The following is a 25,379-nucleotide window of genomic DNA, read 5'->3' as shown; positions in this document are numbered from 1 at the left end:
TGCATGTATGCATGCCAAACAAGCGTACAAAGCTCGGTGATCCCACAAATAGCTTGATCATTTGCTACTAGTCCTGGTAGCTATCACCTTACTTTAAACTGTTACCTTTATCGACTGTTAGCCAAAAAAGTACACACGCATTTCTAGTAACAACTTTGATTCCTAATATAAGGGGCAGTCTTCTTCATTTGGGATGTCAGCAATTAAAAATAAATATGAAGTGTGGCCACAGCCAACAATAGATGATAAAGAAGCATGGAGACAATTTGCTTCCAACTGAAAAACTCTAGATAGCTACCTGCATTGACAGTCAGCGAAAAGATACCAAATGTATTTTCTAGTGGCAGTTTTGTGTCAAGAGTTAAAGGATGGTCTTCCCAGTTTGACGACTCAACAAATAAAAATAAACATTAAGTGTGACCACAGCCGTAAATCCAAGCAAAAACAAATGTCTACTAAGTTCTAGTACCTAAATAAACACAAATACCCTATTTCTATAATATGCTACCATGATTGAGGTACTCTACTTTGCAATCAAAGTGTATCAAACCTAAAGACGGACTATTTCCTCATTGGTAAAAGGAAAGAACATGAAGCATAGCATGTAGTGTAAAGACTTGCTACTAGAAAGTAAAATCAATTCTTTTATTAAGATTAATATATCTCCTCGTGAGTCGTAAAGAATCTGAATCAGTACCTTGAATAGGCTGAAGGGTCTTGAAGGGCAATTTATACCACCGAGGCTGCCTGTTGCAAGTCCCGTTTTTTGGCGACCTATGATCCTTGATCCATGAAATGTGGTCTAGCCGTCTTTATCTTTCTGTTATTATAGCCCTAAAAATGGGGTTGAACCGCAGTTTTCACTCTTGCTATGCATATGGTTATTCAAATTAGAACTTTTGAGGGAGTGATACCTTAAAGAATCGCCCTGTCTCGTCCATTATAAAGGTTCATAGTTCCTATGGCCAAATTATTTAAAACTGATTGGGCGATCTTGCCATAACTTTTAGCCTTTCCATAACATTTTCATAGTACAGAAAATCATTTAGCTTCTCCCTTAGAAGCTAATGTAGATATTCAGATTTAATGAACCTTAAATATTAAGAAAGTGTGGATAAGTTGAAGCAGGATTTTCTTTTTGAAGTTCAGGAAAGGGCAGTCCCTAACAAAATTCTAGCTTACATGCTTGGAAAACATTAAAACTCCGCTTAAAATTAGCATAATTCGAATGAATTCACGGCTTTGGGAGTTCTTTGTGGTGCTACCTAATTGGATTTGATACCTTACTGACACAAGAAATATATATTTATGCTGTAGGCACACTGAATAGACAGTACTATGCTAAACGATGAGTAAAACATCATATCTTTTCTTTATTATAAACTAGCCTCTCGTTAGCTTTCCTTTTTGACAGACTTAAGATCCACAATTAGTTTTTACCAAAATTACTTTAATAGTTCCATGTGGTGTTGGGAGAATTGGCTAAGGCATCATTTGTCTTTGAGACGGTTAGATGACGCCAAGATTCTCAAACCATTTTTAACGTATCGAATTGCCTTATATCCATCATTAGACCATTCTTCAGAAAAACCTCTAGTATGCATGCTAAAATATTTTTTTAAACATACATCTTGGCAGTTAATGCACAAGTCACGCCCTGTTTTGGGCTCATTTACTTTGCTGTAAGTCAAAAAGGCAAATGCAATAATGACACACGCCCATGCGTATTGCTGTTGATCTGGTAGATAATGTACGCGTAACGTAATAAAAACTATCTCGTGACTCCCTAAAATACCCGATCATGGTGTTATTCCGACCTGCATATCCTAGCTTGTGTCTCTGTCAGAATGCGAAGTCACCCTATTACGTTCTTTTTTTTTCTACACTGTCTCTTCGTTTATTAAACGATTATTTATCTATGACTTCGAAACATGGGTGGAATGTACATTCTAAATGAAGAAAGAAAGAGTGTAAAATTGAGAACGATAGTTTTAAGTTTAACTGAAAAAAAAGAAGAACAATTAAAAATTAGGGTTTTCTTGGTTGCGCCAAGGATGTGGTTTTGCAGGAATCAGGGGGCTTTGATGATCTTTTTCAATATATGATGTATTTCTGCTAAAATAATACCCCATGGGCTGCTTAGTTATTAGCGTTAGTAATATAAGCGTTTTCTCATGGCTTTTTGTCCTGGAAAAGAGAGACAAAGAATACATCTGACTCTTGATAATCAAATGGATAATCACTTTGATAATCAAATTAATTCTTGAATAGACTAAAATTTCAAGAAAGTACGAATCTTTTCTTGTAAGCTCAGTGAGTAAAATGGTAAGCAGTAAATTGATAAGCACTATATCTGATGAATGGTATTTAGCCTACCATAGAAAGAATAGTAAAATGGTAAGTACCGTAGTAAAATGGTAAGTTAGTACAGAAAGGACGCAACCAGGAAATTTTTATATGGAACTATTTTGCTACGAACGTGAAGTGTTTCATTGTTTTTCTTTTTAGGGGGTGGGATGCCTCCCAGCCCAACTACTCCTCCCTGATAAGACCTATGTCACAAAGTGTGTTTTGAGAGGTGAGGTTTCTCAGCAATATTTTGAGAGTCTTGAACAAACAGTTTTGGCCTGAGTTAACCAAATAGTTGGATTGGTTTATTTAGATGCTTTGTCTGGTCATTTTGGCTAAAAACTTTTATTATGGGATGAAAACCTACTAATTTTACAAGTAAGCGGGCATGTGGATTAGGGAGTAGGGGGGGATCGCCCCCCTAGTCTTTCAAAATTACCTTCTTATTTCTATTTCATAATTATTTTCAATTTTACCTGTGTGCTATATTAAAGCAGCGAGACTGGCTAACTGGTCTTTTTATTTGTCACCCCCTGTGCTTCGTTTTCCACAGCTATTTGTGCTTCGTTTTCCACAGCTATTAAATAGTATTGTACTACTAAATTTCCAGAAAATGGTGTGAGATCGAAACACAAAGTACACTATTAGAACTGCCTTGTCTGAAGACTCTAAAAAAGAAACTTATAGTCAATTGGCTTGAACAACAAGGAAAATCCATTGGTTTGAAAAACAAGTTAAGTGGCTGCAACCACGATATTCTACAGCGAAAGTATCTTTGTATATCTGTTTCTCCTTCTCCGCAGCTAGCTGGACACTGAAACACCATACAAAGCTGTCTAATGGCTCATTTAAAAGGAAATTTGCTACATATAGTGCCTTTTGGAATTAATCTATATATATAAAAATAAGTTGTCTGTCTGTCTGTCTGTGGATCAGGTGACGTCATGTTTCTGTGTTGACTGACGTCATGAAATTAGTTGTCGTCATTTTTGCTTAAGTGACGACCGGGAACCTCAAAGAGAGATTACAGACTGGGACACCCGGACACAAATCACGACCGGGACACAGGGAATATAAATAACGACCGGGACACAGGGACACAACTACAACGGGGACGCCGGGGGCACAGGCGGGATATATAAATGACGACCGGGACACAGGGATTGTTCGAATAGAAATTACAGACCGGGGCACAAATGACGACCGGGACACCAGGACACAGGGAATATAAATGACGACCGGGACACTCAAAGAGAAATTACAAACTGGGACACCGGGACACAAATGACGACCGGGACACAGGGAATATAAATGACGACCGGGACACAGGGACGCATCATTAGAATAATGAGGTATAGATCTGAATACGGATTGTTTTTCCCATGGACAATTATATGTTGCATGTTCAAGAGTCAGTAAACCTGACAATCTATTTATATGCACAGACAATGGGACAGCGAAGAATGTTGTATATTCGCATGTTTTACGTAGTTAAAAACATATATTTATATCTATCTCTATTCACAGGTGGGACACAGGGACACAACTACAATGGCGCGTAACTAATATGGCGCGTAACGACTTACGCGCGCGGGGGGGCTTGGGGAGGCGCGAAGCGCCCCACCAACTAGGTGTTGGGGTGGCGCGAAGCGCCACCCCAACAGCTAGTAAATTAATAATTTTAGAAATAACTTTAATCGTCACCGCGGCGGTAGCTGCAACCTAGTAAACCATGGTTGCTGTGGTAGCTGCTAATTATTTGAGAATTCAGATCTATGATTACCCCCTGTTTTAGGTATGTTCGCTCATTTTGTTCTTTTTTTATTTTCATTTTTAAAAAATCGAAAAAGCTTACCCCCTACATTTTCATGAATTGATGCCACAGCAGTTATTAGACCTTAATTGAAGTAAGGTCTTACAACTCGAAAGAGATAAGTTATTAAAGGAATTATACTAAGAAAAATTTCCCTCTTACTTCCCGTGCAAAGTCTCATTTCAATCCTCTGACCATGTGTCATATTGTATTTATGTGTTTTTTCTTTTCTTTATGAATAAAATGTTATTACCCTGTTCTGAGGAGCTATTTCATAAATAGTGTGATGTATTTGGAGGGTATTGCAAAATTCATAAGAATTTTAGCTCTATTAAAATCGCTGTACGGCACCATCACAAGTATTTTTTCTTTTGATTAACTGATTAGTGCTAAAACATCTAATGCTAGTACTACTACTACTCCTGCTATTAGTATTACTACTACTTCTACTGCTACTACTACCACTACTACTACTTCTGCTACTGCTACCAACTATTACTACTGCTACAGCTACAGCTACCCAACAATTTGCTGCACAACCATGTAATCTAAGACTAACACAGTTGCGAACGCTCTTGCTTAACACCAATATATTCAAAGCTTCACGCTTTACTCCTTCCCATGAAGTTCCGGTTTTCTTAATTTCCCCTTCCCGCCCCGCTTGAGAGCGTCCCACTTTTTCGTTTGCCCCATATAGATAAATCGAAAGGCTTGTGCCCGAGCACCATCACAATCAAGTCTGCTGAAAAAAGCCAAGATTTTTTAATGCTCTTCTTTCATTCGTGATGTTCATGTTCTTCATAATGATCTTCTTCGTAATGACCTTCATTGATTTTAGCGTCATACTAGTAAGGCGGATATGGAATCTAGAAACGGCAATAATTTGTTTTGAAAAGGTTAAATCCACAATAACTTATTTCCAATATTTCCTATTAATTCTTTGCATCTATTGTCAAATTTGGTTTTAGGCGTTTACCCCCGCGGAAAATACCCCTACCTGGAAAACATCTCCTCCTCCGCGGAAATTACCCCCGGAAAATACTCTCCCCCCGGAAAATTGGGTTCCCAAAGTTTGAGAATTTCATTTCAGTTTTTTTTTAGCTTCGTTGAGAAGTCCTAAGGAAAGGAATAAATAGGAATTTACATACCATACGTATATTAAAAACTTAGAAAAAAACGAAATCCATTTTTTTAGAAGACTTCCATATTAACTTCTGGAATTTTTGACATTAACCATATTAAAAAAAATGAAGGAAAAAATATGATTGAAAAATCATCAGAATGAAGCTAAAAACATATGGACACAAACAGTTTTAGAAGGTTTATCTCCCTTTGAAAGCATAGTTGGCTTTGGGAACCAACAAATTCTTATAGTTTAAGTTTTTACGGACAAAAGCGTTGTCAATTTCTACGAGTTGGTTTTTTCTTATCTTCCAAGTGTAAAACCACCACTAATCACCATTAATAAATAAATGAAACCCAAAACGAACAGAAATTATACTAAATAACCGAATCAATCTCAAAACGAGCAGAAATTAACTTGAGTAGGGCTCAAAACCCCCTATGCCTTCCAAAGGCCAGAGCATAATTTGCACTTTACTGAAAAAAAAATACGAGTGAATGGGCATTGTCAGTTTAATATGCATATGCTGATATTTATTCCTTAAAATCTTAATAATATTTGATTTATTAAAGTTATGAAAGTGAAAACCTTTTTTTTTAGTAAAGTGCAAATTATATTCTGGTCTGGGAAGGCATTAATGTTTTGAGCCCTAATCGTGTTAATTTCTGCTCGTTTTGATTTTTCGGTTATTTATTGTAATTTCTGTTCATTTTGGGTTTCGTTTATTTGTTAATGCTGATGTGTGATAGTTTACGCTTGGTAGATTATTTGATTCTAGTTTTGCTCATTTTTAGTTTAATGGAGTTCTTTACTTTTCTTTAAAACATTTAATTTGTGGAAGAAGTTTTTTTATATTGACATAGTTTTTTTCAGGCAAAAAGAAAATAACATATTAAATCTTTTCGGTTTTTTCTTAAGAATTCGTAATTTGACCTGCTATACGTAAGCTGGAGAAACTTTTGCGGCAATCTTTGACAATACACACCCTTTTGAAAATCTGGACACAAATAGCTGTGTTTAATTTAGTTTCATAGCTTCACTAGTTGACCTGAAATATAAAATTTGATACTTTTCCCAAAAAATTCTATCTGTGCTCTTTGACAACTTGGATACACTTCCACACTTTTGATTTAATTAAATTTTAAGAGCATAAGTAGTAATAGAAGCAGCTCCAAAAGTTTGAACTTAATACCCTCAATCTTTTTAGGGACATTGCGGAGATGTCTTAGTTGCAGCCAGCATACACACAGTGCGTTTCGATTTAATCTTGAAGCATAATCTTGGAGCATTATGAGCAAATTGCATAACTGTGGGGGGTTGACCTACTCAATAGCCCTTGAGATATAGTTACAAGACTGTTCAGCTATGCTTAACGTATTTTTAAAAAGAGCACTAGAACTTCTGATCACTAATCCAATGGGTCCCTTCCGAAATATACATATTGGTTGGAGATGTTTGGGGAAATGATGGGCGTGGAGGGTGGCGTCAAGGGTTGGTATTGAATAATTTTCAACTTTTAAAAAGGGCACCCAATGTCCAATCAAATGAGCCTCATCTGAAGCGTGTACGACCACCCATTCCATAAAAACCTTATATGTCCCCAGGGCACTGGGGGGCTGTGTCAATCCTAGGAATTGTATTATATACAATTTTTACTATTTTGAAAAAAATTCCTATCTGACAATTTCATATACGTTTGGTGAAAAGAGGGCTAGTCAGGAGGGAGCTAGTTGCCCTTTCAACCAAATGAGCCTGTTCTAAAGTTAAACAGCCATGCATTCCATAAAAACCTTAAATGCCTCCTAGGCATAACTTACAACCTTTAGCCCCAGGTTCTGGGGGTTTGTTTCAAACCAAAAAGCCTTGTTATATGATATTGGGACTATTTTAAATAAAATGACTATCACAAAACGTCTATTAGATGCATTTTGGAAAAATGCGATGTGTGTGTAGAAAGGGGGGAGTTTTAGCTGCCCTCCAATCATTTTGACTCTTAAAAAACGGCACTAAAACTTATGATTAACAATCCAATGAGCCCATTTAGAGCTTATACGGCCACGCTTTCTGTATAAAAGTTCTTTGCTCCCAGGGAAAAACTTACAATCCTTGCCCTAAGGGCTGTGGGGGATTTTCATCCCCCACAGCCAACAGCTGGACCTTTCAACTACTTCGAACAAGATGGCTATCACAAAATTTTGATCAGAAGTGTTTGGGAAATGATGGGCGTGGGGGAAGGGGCTACTTGCCCTCCAATCACTTTCGACTATTAAAATGACAAATCTTTCTGTACGAACTGACCTAGTCTAAAAGTGCCCTGCCCCTGGTCCCCCGCGGTGGTGGTGGAGAGGGGATATTTACCAAAGGAATGGGATTTTCTGGGGGTATTTTCCGTGGGGGTATTTTACAGGGAAGGGTATTTGCCGCAGGAGGGGTTTTTCCGCCAGGGAGGGTATTTTCTGAAGGGGGGTATTTCTCACGTAGAGTATTTTCTGCAGATGTGTATTTCCCGGGGTATTTTCCATGGGGAGGGTATATTTTTGGGTGGGGTATTTTCTCAAATACCCCAACGGTCAGGGTGTTTTCAGCGGGCGAAGGTGTATTTTCCACAGGGGTATTTTTCGTGGGGGTATTTTCTGGGGGAGGGTATTTTCTAAGAGAGGGAGTATTTTCCACGGGTGGGTATTTTCCTCGTTTTTTTCCCACGGGATCATTTTCCACGGGATCAGGGTATTTTCCACGGGGGATGGGGTATTTTCCCAAGGGGAGATTTTGCGGGGGGTATTTTCCACGGGTGGGTATTTTATGGGGGGTATTTTCCGGCGGGGGTAATTTCAATGGGGGGAGGAATTTTCCGGGGGAGAGTATTTTCTGCAGGAGAGGTATTTTCCGTTGGGGGCATTTTCCAAACAGGGTTATTTTACGCGGAGGGGTATTTTCCGTGGATGTGTATTTTCCGGGGGATATTATCCGTGGGGGGATTTTCCGGTGGATTATTTTCCGAGGGAGGGTATTTTCCAAGGGGGGTATTTTGCCGGGAAGTGGGGGTATTTTTCCTGTGGAGTATTTTCCAGGGAAGAGTATTTTCCACGGAAGGGATATATTTTCCGCATAGGGGAGGGGGTATTTTCTGAAAAAGATATTTTCTGCGAGGGGGTTATTTTCCGTGGGTGGGTGTTTTCGATGGGAGGGGGTTATATTCAGGGGGAGGGTAGTTTCTGTGAAAGGGGGTATTTTCCCTTGGATTGTATTTTCCGGAGGAGGGTATTTTCTGCGGGGGGGGGGTATTTTCTGTGAATGGGTATTTTTCTGGGGTATTGTCCGTGGAGGTTTTTTTCCGGTGGGGTATTTTCGGGGGGGGGGTAAATTCTAGCCACCGTCAAGTTTATCATAGATATTGAAGACTGTCGTTCTAATCTTCGATCTTTCCTAATTTCAGGTACCATGGCTTAAATATTGATCCTGATTAGTTAATTATAAAAAGTACTCTTTGGAGCTTTGCATAGCACTACTTACTGAACAATGGCAGGCTCTTTCTAATTATATTAAATCTATACATATAATGTAGTATTCGTCTGTTACATGACCGTTATTACCGTTACACGAGCTCAAAAAATTGAGGCTCTTTTTAAATTTTCTTAAATTGCTTAAAATGTAAAAAAGTGGTGATTGCACAAATATTTCAATATATTCTGACAATGGATTAAAGCAATTCGAAAACCTTAAAACAGAAAACCAAAAGTTTGAAGTTTAGTAGAAATTGTTGAAGTTTAGAATGCTTGCAGCTCAAAGAAAATTTGTCAAAGTGTCAATTAACGTCAAAAAGAAATTATTATTATAAAGTTATATAATTATATGTTATATAATATATTATATATTATATAAATATATTACTATATTTATATATTTATTTTATTATAATATAATATATTTATTTATTATAAATATATATATATATATATATATATATATATGTATATATATATATATATATATATATATATATATATATATATATATATATATATATATATATATATATATATATCCGTATATAGAAGCCTGCCACGTGCCATGCTATATAAATGCTAGTATGTTATTTAAATTGTAATGCATGGTCTTTTTATTGGTCGTCTTTATTTTCTCTTGGTTTTATTGATGATCTTTATTTTCTCTTGAGAATACATTTGTTTTTGTTGTCAAACCTTTTAGTATACATAATATGATTTTCTGAAAGCAGAATATGATCTATTTTTAATTTTTATTTACAAAATCCAGTTTTTTTTTCACGGTGAATTTGATTATAAACTCTTTTTTATTCCAGAATCCAGGTTTTTTGACGATCAGTACAAATATGGTCCCTCGCTTTCTTTATAATAGAATTGGTTAATTTGTCCTATAATAGAATCCTTTCTTCAGCGTATGATAAAAAAAGAGAAAAACTTCACAGAATGTATTATGTGTGTCAGGATATTCTTTTAGATATTGTATAACTTTGAAAGCTTGTATATTTACCTCTGGACTAAATCCCGCTATATCTCCTTGAAATAGACCAGGTGTTACCTCCGCATCCTGAAAACTCTGTTGTAATACTACAGCAGCATCTTTTTCATAATCCTCAACTAAAAGAAAACAAAATTATTGAAACAAAATCACTCTATACTTCCCTGTCGGCAGGTCGTAAGATGTTTTCGTCTGCACTGCGTTTAGATGAAAATCAATCTTTAAAATAATTAGAAAAAAGACAGGTGTTTGTGTAACTGCACCCCAAGCAACTGAACACCAGTGCAGCTGAACACCCGTGCAATTGAATGCTTGTGCAACTGAACCACAATGTAACTGAACCAACGTGCAACTGAACCCATTTAACTGAACCCTCGTGCAATTCAACCCCCATACTCAGTTTTTCAGTATTCTAAAAACATGAAGTAATACCATGGCGCCTAACACAAGTTGGAATCTTTATATGTTCTTCCTTATTGTAATTGTCTGTTGCTTTTTTTTGCAATCATAAAATAAATGCCTATCAAACTCATTCTTAAAAAGCTGCAATTTTTGTCACAAAAAACTAAAATCGGACGCCACAAACCATTAAAACCAGAATTATTTCTTCTCTTTTAACGTACGTTATGAGGGTTCGCTCGGGCCTGTCCCTCTCAACATTGAAAACCGATGCAGTTTTTGGAAAATTTGAAAACATAAAAATTGATTTCTTTCCTCCAGTTGGTTGTCTTCGTCAAAGTCCCCTAGGGTCAGTCTACTGACACTGAAAGTTAATTATCACTCGGATAAAATCAACTTTTGGTCTATTTCGGGGTATTAAGAACCGATATAGCCGAAATTAATTTAAAACTTTTAAGTTAATACATTATGTTGACTACCTTTAAATTAACTGAAACAATCCTTCGAAAAAAAAGTTTTCAAAGAAAGCTAAAGAGCCATATTAAACTTAAGAGCAAAAGAAATAAATTTATATTGTAAATCAGGTTCAAAATGACCAGAAATTACAAGGTATGAAATCCAAAGCAAAGATAAATAAAATAAACAATCCTAGAAAACATGGAGCTTTTGTACGGTTTAGACGAAAACAGAAAACATGAGACTATGGGGGGCTTGTCATCCTTGGAAGAGTAGATATTTGACTTTTAGACTATTTTGAACAAGATTGCAACACAAAAATTTTGACCAGACGTCTTTGAAGAGATTGTAGCTCTAAGGGGCATGGGATGAGGACTGGCTACCCTCTGACCATTTTTCAACATTCCCCTCAACATGCCCTAAAAGTTCAAACTTAATACCGTCAGCTATTCTCAAGATATTGCAGATAAATGTGCTTGTAAAACTGAATACACATAGTGCTTTTCGATTTAGTTAAATATATCCCTAAGCACTCCCTGAACGATATGACGGTTGAATACCGACAGCTGCTCGTTCGATATTGCTCATATTTCCTTTTCACAACCAGAAAGGAAAATTGTTTTTTTTTTTTTTTTTTTTTTTTTTTTTTTTTTTATTGTGTTTGGCCATCATTCTCAACTTTTCTTTAAAGTTTGGCCTTAACACTCTAAGCTTTTTTGGATATCCAGGATCAAACATGCCCTCTTTTCTTAATAAAAAAAACGTCATATGTTAAGAATAGGCAACTTGCAGCTCTTGCATCGGGGGCTGCGGCGAGTTTGCTCCCTGTAGGCATAGCTATTTAATCTTTGGAATGTTTTAAATAAAATGGCTATCTCAAAATTTGTATTGGATACATTTGAGGGGAAAAAGAAGGAGGGGGACTGTTTTGCCCTCCGATCATTTTTGTCTCTTAAAAAGTAAAATAAAATTTTTAATTTAAAATCGAATGAGCTTCTTCCAAAGTTTATAAGACCACCCCTTCCTTAAATCCCTTAAATGTTAACAATAGACAACTTGCATAACTTACAGCCCTTGCAGTTGCTCTTCAATCACTTTTAACTCTTATTAATAAAAAAAAACTTTCCGAAAAAGAAGTCTTCTAAAGAAAAGTAAAGGCCAAATTAAACTTGAGATCAGAAGAATTAGAAACCTACAATGACTCAAGCTCAAAACAACCAGAAATTACTATTAAAGAATAAATGAAACCCAAACCGAACAGGAATTAAAATGACAATCTTAGCAAAAATAAACATACAACAGGTACTAATATAAATAAATAAATACATCTCAGAAAGAGTAAAGCTTAAGTTGAATATGCAAATCAAGCTTAAAACGAACAGAAATATTTTGCTATCGAGGCAGAAATGAAACCCAAAACCAACGGAAATTAAATAAACAGTCATAGCAAACAAACAAACAATAGTCACTAATATAAATGAGTAAATTTTACTGAAATGAGTAAATGAATAAATGAGTAAATTTTACACTTTACCGAAAACAAATTATCTTACAAATATTTTCTTTTGTACTATTACAACATTGAAAATTAACATAGAAACTACAGTAAAATTAAATTTTGAACTGATGAACTTTCAGCAATTAATATGATTATATATCAAATATTTAGTTTAATTTTACTAGTTCTTCCCAAGGACGCTCAAGACAAAAATAGCTTCACTACAAATAAGTGTTTGGATACTGCCCCCTTCTCCAACTGTGAAAGTCTAAAGCCTACTATGTCATTGGTGCTTCCCTGAAAACGAATTATACTGCAAATATTTTCTTTTCCAGTTATTGCAGTATTGAAAGTGAGAATAAAATTACAGCGAAATAAAATCTTGAACTGATGATATTTCAACAATTAATAGCATTATATATCAAACATTCAGTTCGATTTTATTTGCACTTTTCAAGAATGTTCAAGACACATATAATTTTCAGTAAAGTGCCAATGACGCAGTAGATTTTAGACTTTTACAGTAAAAGAAGGAGGCAAAACCCAAATTCTTCTTTGTAGAGATTTTTGTTCGTTTCAAACTGGATTTGCATATTCAATTTAAGTTTTAAGATTCATTTGCTCATTTATATTAGTAACTATTGTTTGTCTGTTTGCTATGATTGTTTATTTAATTTCTGTTTGGTTTGGGCTTTATGTATGCCCTAATAGCAAAATATTTTTGTTCGTTTTAAGCTTGATTTGCATATTCAACTTAAGCTTTACTCGTTTTGAGATTCGTTTTTTCATTTTTATTAGTACTGAGCAGGGGGCAAATCCCCTCATATATGTAATAATTTCTGTTCTTTTTAAGTTTGAATGTTGCTCCTACTCCCATGGAAAATTCTCTTCTGCCATGAAATCTTCTCAATGGTAAGATCCTCCCACGTAAGCACCCCCACCATAATATCCCTTCCCAAAAAATATTTTTATGCTTCCCAACAGCCAATACGGTATGTAAGCAATGGGCAAAGTTCATAACTTGCAGCCCTTCCCCCGGGGGCTAGGGGGGTCAAGTCGTCCTCGAAGAAATAGTTATTAGATCTTTCGATTGTGTTGAAGAAAATGGCTATCTCAAAATTTTGATCGGATAATTTTGGGTAAAAAGGGGGTTAGCTGCCTTCCAATATTTTTGGTCACTTAAAAAGGGCACTAGAACTTTTGATTTTCAATTAAATGAGTCCTCTGTTGATCTTCTAGGATCACTGGTCCGATACGATCACTCCTGGAGGAATAAAATAAATAAACAAACACCTATGATCTTGCTTCTGGCAAAAAAATCTAAATTCCACATTTTTATATATAGCACCTTGTAACCTTTACAACAGGGTTCTATTATATTCTGAATCTCATGGTGTGATTTTTATTAAGTTCACTTGGTTTCTTAGGGATGTTTCCCCCCTTTTTTAAAAATTGGAAAAATTTTCTCAGGCTCATAACTTTTGATGGATAACATTGAAATTTCTATATTTTGAATAAGCAAAAAAATTTCATTCTTTTGATGTATCTATTATTATCAAGACTCTGTTTTTTATAGTTTCGGTTACTATTGAACCGCATTAAAACGATCTAAAAAATAATAAGGCTCTAGGTGCTGATAGTGTGGTAAATGTGTTTCTTAAATATGGTGGCTCTGAGGTTAGAAATTAGTTACTGAAGATTCTAAATATGATTTTTGAAAAAGGGGAAGTACCTTGCAATTTTAGGAAAACCTTAATTAAACCGCTGTATAAGAAAGGTGACAAGAGTGAGTGTCATAATTATCCAAGTCATCAGTCCGGTCTCTGTAGGTAGCAAATTACTTAGTAATATGATACCTTTTAGACTGAGAGATGCTGTAGATAAAGTTTTAAGAGAAGAACAGTGCAGTTCTAGAAAAGGTAGAGGACATGTTGACACAATTTTCACTCTTAGGATGATAATTGAGGAGTGCCTTAGTTGTCAAAAACACCTTTGATGTCCTCAGTTTTATAGATTATGAGCAAGCGTTCGATTCTGTTGATAGAAGATCTTTAGCAAAGGTTTTGTCCTTATGTGGTATACCAGACAAATACATTAAAGTGATTAATACTATATACGAAATTAATACTGCTGCGATTAAAGGAAATGAGGTTAGCAGCTGGTGTTGTATTAAATCAGGAGTTCAACATCGGTAGTTAAACATTTGAGTTCTATCCTCTTTTATATGGATCATTTTGATGGATTTTGTCTCAAGGAGCACACAGAAAGACAATGGGAGACTACGGAATCAAATGGGGAGGAAAAACTCTCCTGGACTTAGATTATGTTGATAGTTTAAGCATCCTAGATGAAGGTGTGAGCAAAATGAATAAGCTTTTATAGGTTTTGTGAGTTCAGAGTGCTAGAACAGGTTTGAAAATTAATGTTAAGATGACTAAGTCACTAAGGCTAGGAATAAGTGAAGATGAAAATGTGACGTTAGGAAACGAAAAAATTGATCAGGTGGACAGCTTCACTTACCTTGGTAGCATTATTACTAAAGACGGTGGGAGCAGTGAAGATGTTGAAAGTATAATAGCCAAGGCTCAGGGTGTTTTTTTCACAGTTAAAAAAAAGTTTGGAAAAATAGGGAGATAAGTCTGCAAACCAAGATTAGAATATTGGAAGGTACAGTGATCAAATATGGTTCTGAAGCATGGGTGCTCCAAAAAGTGGATGAAGAGTTACTTGCATGTTTTCCAGAGAAATTGCCTACGGATTGTTCTGGGTGCCAAGCTTACTGACCCTATTTCAAACAGTAGGCTGTACGATCAATACCGCTTTCTAAGGCTATAATAAAAGAAAGGTTGAGATGGCAAGGGACATTCTGCGGATGAAGGATGACAGATAGCCGAATATTGTCCTTTTTGGCCAACCGTCTGGGGCTACACGGAAAGCAGGTCGTCCTCGTCTGGGGTGGGAGGATGTCATAAAGAAAGATTTAAAGGAAATGGGAACTTTAGATTTAAAGGAAATGGGAGAGTGAAAAGAGAGAGACTTTGAATAGATTGGGATGGAGGATAGATTGCGTTGGCCTTAGGCAGCTTGGTGATGTGGTGAGCTAGTAGTAGTAGTAGTGAAACTGAACCCCCGTACAACTGAACCATCATGTAACTCAAGCCTGCACTCAGTTTTTCACTATTTTACAAATATGAGACAATATGATGGAGTAAAACTCAACTAAGGATCTTTACATGTTCTACCTTGCTGGAGTTGTTTGCCAAACAGTTTGTGGTAACGAACTGCAAGTAAGGAGCTTCCTTCACATCCAAGGTAACATAAAATTTTTCATTTTCCTCTATATCTTTTCCTGCAACTATATCTCAAATTAGCACATTCTCAAAATGTTCTGCCTATCTCTCTTTAACTCTTTTCTTATCTATTTTCTTCGCGCCACCCCAACACCTAGTTGGTGGGGGCGCTTCGTGCCCCCCAAGCCTCCTCGCGCGCGTAAGTCGTTACGCGCCATATTAGTTACGCGCCATTGTAGTTGTGTCCCTGTGTCCCACCTGTGAATATATATATATATATATATATATATATATATATATATATATATATATATATATATATATATATATATATATATATATATATATATTATATATATATATATATATATATATATATATATATATATATATATATATATATATATATATATATATATATATATATATATATATATATATATCCTTTATTTTTCATTTTTTTCCTTTTTTATTTTTTTTCTTTTTTAGTTTTTTTTCTTTTTAGTTTTTTTGTAGTTTTTACCTTTTTTTTTTAGTTTTTTTAGTTTTTTTTACTTATGTCTTGGTCATCATTTATACTCCCTGTGTCCCGGTCGTCATTTGTGTCCCGATGTCCCGGTCTGTAATTTCGTCAGTTGAAAACATGACGTCAGTCGACACACAAACATGACGTCAACCGACAGACAGACCCACACACACACAGACAACTTATTTATATATATATAGAAGATATATGTTTTGAACTACGTAAAACTTGCGAATATACAACATTCTTCGCTGTCCCATTGTCTGTGCACATAAATAGATTGGTTTACCGACTCTTGAACATGCAACATATAATTGTCCATGGGAAAAACAATCCGTATTCAGATCTATACCTCATGATTCTAATGATTGCCCTTGAGCTTTGTTGATGGTGATTGCTAATCGAATATTCCCTGTGTCGCCGTCGTCATTTATATATCCCCCTGTGTCCTCCGGCGTCCCCGTTGTAGTTGTGTCCCTGTGTCCCGGTCGTCATTTATATTCCCTGTGTCACGGTCATCATTTGTGTCCCGGTGTCCCAGTCTGTAATTTCTCTTTGAGTGTCCCGGTCGTCATTTTTATTCCCTGTGTCCCGGTCGTCATTTTTGTCCCGGTGTCCCGGTCTGTATATACATTCGTTTTTGAACTTATTTTTATATATATAGATCTCACAACGATCCAATTTTAGTCGCATCTGGTTAAACCCGTGTCCCGGTGTCCCGGTCTGTACATACATTCGTTTTTGAATTGGTCTTTTTTTTGGTTTTTAGTTTTTTACCTTTTTTTAGTTTTTTTTAGTTATACCTCAGGATTCTAATGATTGCCCTTGAGCTTTTTTCCCTGTGTCCCCGTCGTCATTTATAATCCCCCTGTGCCCCCCGGCGTCCCCGTTGTAGTTGTGTCCCTGTGTCTCGTCATTTATATTCCCTGTGTCCCGGTCGTCATTTTTGTCCCGGTGTCCCGGTCTGTATATACATTCGTTTTTGAATTGGTTACCTTTTTCGTTTTTTTTTATTTTTATTTTTTTAGTTTTGTTTTTCTCCTTTATTTTACAGTTTTTTTCCTTTTTTTCTTTAATAGTTTTTTTTTAGTTTTTTAGCTCTTTTAGTTTTTTAGATTTTTTAGTTTTTTTATTAGTTTTTAGTTTTTTTTTTCTTTTTAGTTTTTTTTTGTAGTTTTTACCTTTTTTTTAGTTTTTTTTAGTTTTTTTTTAGTCTTTAGTTTTTTCTTTTTAGTTTTTTTTTTTGTAGTTTTTACCTAGCCAAGGTTCGAACCTGCAACCTCTCGGACCTAGAACCTGGAACATAACGCATTACCAACTCAGCTACTTCGGGCTTGAATACATTCGTTTTTGAATTGGTATATGATGAAATAATTCAGACGTCATATGCAGACAGACAGACAGACAGACATAACACACAAACAACTTATTTTTATACATATAGATTTGTGGCCCCGTTCCTATTTTTAACTGAGACTAGTCCGGATTGACTACTCTCTCTCAATTTGTTAACATGCCAGACTCCACTTCACACCTCCTTATTTCATATCTTAATGCTTTCTACATTTTCTTTACATTCCTTTTGTTTTCATATGATCTATCCCTCAGATAATTCTTGTACAAACCCCTTCTCCTCTCTAGCTTTTTCACTAATATTCCTAGCTGCAGTCTTAACTTTCTTCCCTAGGACACCATCAGCAACTTCACAAATTGTTTCTCTATAATTATCTGTTGCAACTGAACACGTTGTAATGGAACCGAAAAACCCTAATATCAATAAGAGACATTAATAGGGTCTTCTTTGGTGCTAAGTTAATATGCATAGATTTTGACAAATTCTTATAAATACTAAGGACAGTGAAAATAAAATCTGATGGTTTAAATCGTTAAGTAGAAACATGTACTACCAAATATACCTTACAAAACTAGGAACAATCAGGAATTCAGTTTTCAATAACAGAGACCTCCATATGCAGTAATGCAGTTTTTTCGTAGTGATGGGATGGTTCTTTGCTAGAAACTTCATAATTGGGAAAAAATTACGGTTTTAGGTATCAATAAGTCTAAAAATGTCCCAAGGGGCAAAAAACGTTTTATCTTGATGTTCTTTTTACTTTAAGTATTTTGTCGCTATTTTCAACTAGAAAACTTTTAGAGGTATTTCCCTGTAACCTTATGGCGACCGGGAATACCAGGAGGGTTCTTAGAGAATTCTGCTCAGATTAAAACCTTGTAAAATTTCTTGAAAAAAATTCTAATGAAGAGAGGATATCTTTTGTGGGGAGAAGTATGCACATTTATTTGGTTGACAGAGTAACATTTTTTTCAGACATTCAGGTAGTCTCTGAGCTAAATTACTAAGTGTTGGAGCTAGGGTACATTTCTCTACTTAAGTCGTCTTTTCCATCCTGCATAACCTGAAATGACCATATTCAAACCTTAACTTTTTTAGGGGATCCCCAAGAACGATTGTCGGCAGAAGTCGTTCACCCTGTAATTTTCAAACAGTTCGTGGTAACGAACTGTAACTAAGGAGCGACCGGGCTCGATAGTAATCGAAACCCTAAAAAACGGAATTTTGACACCAATAGGTCTATCAAATGAATTGGCTTATTATGCTGATTTTAAATATATAAGTTTCATTAATTTTAGTCCTACCGATTAAAGGCTACGAGTCTGAGAAAATTTGCCTGATTTTCAAAAAAAGAGGGAAACACCCCCTAAGAGTATTATAATCTTAACGAAAATCTCACCATCAGATTCAGCGTATCAGAAAACCCTACTGTAATGGTTTCCAGCTTCTGTCTGAAAAAAATGTGGAATTTTGTTTATTTTTGCCAGAAGAAAGATCAAGGATGCGTGTTTTTTTCAGGGGTGATCTCATCAACCCAGTGGCCCTAAAATATCGTGAGAGAGCTCATTCAAACGGAAATTAAAAGTTCTAGTGCCCTTCTTAAGTGGCCAAAAAGATTGGAGGGTAACATGGCCCCCTCCCCACCCCTTTTTCCCCAACGTCATCCGATCAAAATTCTGAGATAGCCATTTTGCTCATCATAGTTGAAAGGACCAATAACTATTACAAAGGACATAAAATGACCCCCCCCCCCCAGAGCCCCAGGGGAAAGGTCTTTAAGTAATAAAATGTGCCAATTTATTATACATAGTATTTGTTATTGTGAACTATGTATACATTTTCGGGTGGGGGTGGGGGAAACTTTTTCGCTAGGGGGTTTTCCACGGGCAATTTTCTATTAGGGGGGAAGTTTCCAGGGAGTGAACTTATCAGAGACAGTTATAAGCTGGGGGAATTTACCAGAATTCCTATACAAAATTCTTTTTATATGTCTTGCTTTCTCTTTTCCATCTCAATTTTACGCGTGGAGTTGTTAAGGGTAATTGTCCGGGGTAAATTTTCACCGGGATTAAATTGTCTAGAGGATATTTCCGTGGGGAGGGGTATTTCTCCGCTGGGATGGGGTCGGATTTCCTGGCATTACTTAAAAACGATCAGATATGAAATTTAAAAAAACACAAGTTTTTCAACTGAAAATAAGGAGCAAAATTAAAACTTAAAACAAACCGAAACTATTATGTTTATGAAAGGATTTCCCCCTCCTCAACGCCTTGCACTTTACGCTGAAATATGAATTATGTACCAATTCTTTAAGAACGACTCCTGAAACACAAGGTTCGTTTAATTAGAACAATAGGAAGCTTTTTTTAAAGTACTGAAAAAATTTAACGTAAAGAGCGAGGTGTTGAGGAGGGGCAATCCCTTTCATAGAGGTAGTAATTTTTGCTCGTTTTAAGTTTTGTCGCTGCTCCTTACTTTCATTTGAACTAAGTTTTTTTAATTTAATACCCAAGAAAAACGGCAATACTACTTAATATTCCTGCTCATACGCAGACGCCAAAATTAATATATAATCAGGTTCTTAAAGATATGAATCAAATTCAGAGAATAACTCTGAATAACGCCATGTTGACGCCAATTCTAACACCTGAATAACGCGAAACTGAGATAATCTGGTTTTTGAAGATATGAGTCAAATTCAAAGAACGACTCAAGGCCTCAAGGGTCATTCCTGTACCTGATTAAATAAAAAAAACTAGTTTTTTTAACTGAAAGTAAGGAGCGACATTAAAACTTAAAACGAACAGAAATTACTCCGTATATGAAATTGGTTGTCCCCTCCGCAGTCCCACGCTCTTTACGCTAAAGTTTGACTCTTTGCCACAATTCTACTTTTTAAAACAATGAAAAACTTTAGCGTAAAGAGCGTGGGACTGCGGAGGGGACAACCAATTTCATATACGGAGTAATTTCTGTTCGTTTTAAGTTTTAATGTCGCTCCTTACTTTCAGTTAAAAAAACTAGTTTTTTTTATTTAATTTCTGAACGTTTTTGAATTAATGCATTTTTGATTTTGGCTCTCCGCACATAAATTATTGAAATGAAATTAGTATATTAATTTTTTTTTTGGCTAAATGGCTTTCTCTTAGTTTTGATCTGACGATTTTGAGAAATAAGGGGTGGGGAAGGAGGCCTTGCTGCCCTCCAATTTTTCGGTTACTTAAAAATGCTACTAGAACTTTTAATATTCAACGAACGTTTTTATTAGTAAAAAATATACGTAACTTAAGAATTAACTTACGTAACAAACTTTTATATTCCTATATTTTTATTATGTGTACGAGGGGGTTTGTACCCTCGTTAATACCTCGCTCTTTACACTAAATCGTAAGTTTTGTCCCAATTCTTTAAGAATGACCCCTGAATCAAAAAGGCCGTAGAATAAATAGTTGAAATCACTAAAAATATTTTAGCATCAAGAGCGAGGTATCTATCTCCTCCTAAATACCTCGCTCTTTATGCTAAAGTATTTTTAGAACCCCTCATATGCGTAATAATCTCTGTTCGTTTTAAATTTCAATGCTATTCCTTACTTTCATTTGAAAAAACGTTTTCATGTTTATTTTTTCATTGTTTTTTTTTATAGTAATGCTAGAAAATCCTGCGCCCTTTTCATTGAATTTTTCTTCCCCCGTGACATATTCCTCAAAGGAAAGATCCTCCCACAAAGCCCTCTCCCATCAACCCCACCCCCCAAACCAAAAAATCCCCATGAAAACGTCTGTACACTTCCCAATAACCATTACTATATGTAAACACTGGTCAAAGTTTGTAACTTGCAGCCCCTCCCTCAGGGATTGTGGGGGAGTAAGTCATTCCCAAAGACATAGTTATTATGGTTTTCGACTATGCTGAACAAAATGGCTATCTTAAAATTTTAATCTGTTGACTTTTGGAAAAAAATGAGCATGGGAGGGGGCCTATTTGCCCTCCAATTTTTTGGTCACTTAAAAAGGGCACTAGAACTTTTCATTTCCGTTAGAATGAGCCCTCTCGCGACATCCTAGGACCACTTGGTCGATAAGATGACCCCAGGGGAAAAGAAAAAAAAAAACAAATAAATAAACACGCACCCGTGATTTGTCTTCTGGCAAAAAATACAAAATTCCACATTTTTTAGATAGGAGCTTGAAATTTTTGCTATAGAGTTCTCTGATATACCGAATGCGATAGTGTGATTTTCGTTAAGATTCTATGACTTTTAATGGATGTTTCCCCCTTTTTTCCAAAATAGGGCAAATTTTCTCAGGCTCGTAACTTTTGATGACAAAGACTAAATTAATTGAAACTTAATATTTAGAATCAGCGTAAAAATTCGGATCTTTTGATGTATCTTTTAGCATCAAAATTCCGTTTTTTAGAGTTTCGTTTACTATTGAGCCGGGTCGCCCCTTACTACAGTTCCTTACCACGAACTGTTTGAAAAGAAAATAATTCGGTATTTCGGGGCTTCTGACATTATTACTCCTTTGCGGAAGTTAGGCTCAAAATTGAAAAAGGATTATAGTTTTTCTCTGGGCCCCTTCCACCTCTTAGTTCGTTTATTTTCCCGTTAATTTTCACCTGTTTTCGCTTTATAGTTGTGTTATCTTTTAGCAGTAGTTATGGTTGTGGTATATATGTTTTATCGCTCGTATAGTTGTGTTATTTTCAAATTATACTCCATAATAAAGAGGCTCCGAACACCCAGCATTGTATATTAAGCTCTTAATTTGACGTTTTTTTTCTAACGTGACTAGATTCGTCCTGCGCCCTTTTCATTGAATTTTTTCCCCCATGGCATATTTCTCCAAGGGAAGATCCTCCCACATAGCCCCCTCCCTCAACCCTACCCCCAAAACCAAAAAAATCCCCCTGAAAACGTCTGTACACTTTCCAATAACCATTATTATATGTAAAGACTGGTTGAAGTTTGTAACTTGCAACCCCTCCCCCAGGGACTGTGGGGGAGTAATTCATCCCCAAAAACATAGTTATTATGATTTTCGACTATGCTAAACAAAATGGCTATCTCAAAATTTTGATCCGTTGACTTTGGGAAAAAAATGAGCGTGGGAGGGGGCCTAGATGCCCTCCAATTTTTTTGGTCACTTAAAAAGGGCACTAGAACTTTTCATTTCCGTTAGAATGAGCCCTCTTGCGACATTCTAGGACCACTTGGTCGATACGATGACCCCTGGGGAAAAGAAAAAAAAAAAAACAAAAAAAAAACAAACAAATAAACACGCACCCGTGATTTGTCTTCGGGCAAAAAATGCAAAATTCCACATTTTTGTAGATAGGAGCTTGAAACTTCTACAGCAGGGTTCTCTGATACGCTGAATATGATGGTTTCATTTTCGTCAAGATCCTACGACTTTTAGGGGGTGTTTCCCCCTATTTTCCTAAATAAGGCAAATTTTCTCAGGCTCGTAACTTTTGATGGCTAAGACTAAACTTGATGAAACTTATATATTTAAAATCAGCATTAAAATGCGATTCTTTTGATGTAGCTATTGATATCAAAATTCAATTTTTTAGAGTTTTGGTTACTATTGAGCCGGATCGCTCCTTACTACAGTTCGTTACCACGAACTGTTTGAAAATCATTTTTATTTAGTTTCTTGACCAAATTAAAGAGCGAGATACAAATTTAAAACCAATACAAGCTCATATTCAAAATTAATATTTATATTTCCAAGAAACCCACACAGGCACGTACGCAGGGTTTTTTTTGGGGGGGGAGCCCAAAACCTTCGAAACAGCAGATATAAAGTATCACTTTTTTTTATTTAGTAATGCAAAAAGCACGTATACCGGAAAATACAGAATAACTTTAATCTGTAGTATTGTAGCGGATGGGGGGAAGAAGACTGAAGCCTCAAAAGTACGTTTTAGGCTCAGGTTATGTTCATAGCGATTTAGAACCAGTGATTAATCTATTATATCCCACTGAAAGGGAATTTTAGGGTTAACAGTGCAATATGGCTGTTGTGGGCGGTAGTTTTTCTATTGCAAAAACGTAGATTTTAATGAAAAATGATTGCTTCTAAAATTGATCCATTAAAAGCTGTACTTTATTCTGAAAAGGGGGGATAAACGCCCTAATATCAAGGATAATTCTATTTTGCTGTGGAAATCAAACTCTCTTTACAAAAAAAAAAAATAACAGTACAATTGCTAATTACTTCAAAGAGGGTAAAAAATTAGACAGTAAATGGGTTAATAATTGGGCAGTGACTTGACCGGATAATTGCATGCTGTAAAATCCTCCAAAAAAGGCTTCACACATGTATCTAGATTCTTAATAAATGTCCTACTTTTGCCAGAAATCCCAAGAAACCTTGGGAAAATCAAACATTTCACAACATTTTTGGGGGGCCCGGGCCCAAAGCTCCCCCCCTCTGCATACGTGACAGAACCCACACTAAATGTAGCTTGATTCCACTTTTTTGGGCAATAATGAGAGAAAGGTTAAGGTGGCTATAGCACGTCTATAGCACGTCTTTTTGACCAAACAAAAATTTGGTCAATCCTAAATGGGGACGACTTGTGGTGAAGGGTGCTCTTACAACCTCTTCCCACCCTTAGGCTGTAGAAAATAGTTTAAATGAAATTGGAAATTTATGCAAGGATGTACGGAGTGAAGCTCTGAAGTGATTGAGGCGGGCTAGGAGCAAATGCAGCTGTGTTAGGTTAGGGAGTTTGGTGCTGCAGTAAGCTATTGTTAATATTAGTAGTAGTGAAGAACAGACTATCATCAAGGCTGTATTCAGGGGAGAGGTTAGGGGGTTTGAAACCCCCTTGTCCAAATCCATAATAAAAATTCATAAAAAGAAACTTTTGGTGCGTTTTGAAGGTTTTTTGTAAAATCCCCTTAAAATTCCCCCACCCCGACCAAAAATCCTGCATACGGCCCTGACTATCATACCTAAATATTCCCTTGTGACTTGGAAAAATTAATTAAGTATATGAAAGTCTTTTTTGAAAAAACACAACAAAATGATAATAAACAGTGCAATCGAACATATCAAGATGGTATTAAATTTAAGTTTATAATTTGCTCTTAATGAAAAAACCTTTCTTTTCCTTATGGGAAAATCTTGTCGAAACTTAAAGAAAAGACAATTACAAGTCAGAACTTGCAATCGAATGAGCCTTTCCCAACTTTACACGACCGTTCTTTCATAAGGATGATAAATGGAAAAAAAACTGTACATGAGAGATAAATAATCTTTTACAAAGTTAAATAAAATCTACTGCGTTGACTATGATGCGAAATATCAATTTTTTACAGGTTTCTGGGATGCGTCAAAGTTGATTCCGTAGTCTTCATCAAGAAGGCCTCTTTTGGGGAGGGGGAGAGGAGGAGCTCCTCTTCACCTAAAAAATGTGTTTTCTTTATTAACAAAATTAGATCGATAGCTTAAATTTTAACATTATCTTATAATAGAATGTATTAATGTTTATGAAATCAACATAAAAACCATGTTATTTTCAACTTCCATCTATTAGAGTTTAAGGTACTGTGGACGAAATTCACTTTATTTAACGTTCGTTGCTATAATTTTTACGATTGAGCTTATGCGTGACACTTGGATTTTGCTAGGGATTCAATAGATTTACGAGATACGGTTTTATTTTCTTAGTATCTTAGGGTCATTTCCAAGTGGATATTGATCTTCTCCATACAGGGTGGACCACATGTCCCCTTGCCATTTGCGTAAAGTCACTACACCATTTTAAAATAAAGTTACTTTTTTTGTATATGAGTGTACTTTTCTCTTTACTACGTAGTTTAAAGATTGATGAATTGGTTGTACTATGAAAGGAGATTAAAAAAAAATTAACGGTAAAGCCACATGTGGCGCCATCCTGCAGTATTGGAGAGAACCATGACTTCCAACCTCGAAACTGTTTAAAATGACAGGCCAATTATACCTCAACGCGTTTCATGGTCTGGGGAAAGGACAGTTGATGGTTTAATATTGCCCTTATTCCATAATCCAGATCGCGGGTGATTGGATTATTG

The 25,379-nt window shown here is 35.9% G+C and overlaps 1 protein-coding gene across 1 annotated transcript in view; it reads right to left on the bottom strand.

The window, feature by feature from the left end:
- LOC136042161 (hatching enzyme 1.2-like) overlaps positions 1–25,379 on the bottom strand; it is a 108,578-nt gene that overhangs the window by 63,877 nt on the left and 19,322 nt on the right. The window contains exon 3 of the mRNA XM_065727088.1: positions 9,798–9,904. Within this exon, the coding sequence (XP_065583160.1) occupies positions 9,798–9,904 (107 nt within the window). The remainder of the gene's footprint in view (positions 1–9,797; positions 9,905–25,379) is intronic.

The sequence above is a fragment of the Artemia franciscana genome, unplaced genomic scaffold (assembly GCF_032884065.1).
Source record: "Artemia franciscana unplaced genomic scaffold, ASM3288406v1 PGA_scaffold_73, whole genome shotgun sequence".
NCBI lineage: Eukaryota > Metazoa > Arthropoda > Branchiopoda > Anostraca > Artemiidae > Artemia > Artemia franciscana.
The sequence above is the reverse complement of the archived record's forward strand: the minus strand, read 5'-3'. Positions and strand labels throughout refer to the sequence as shown.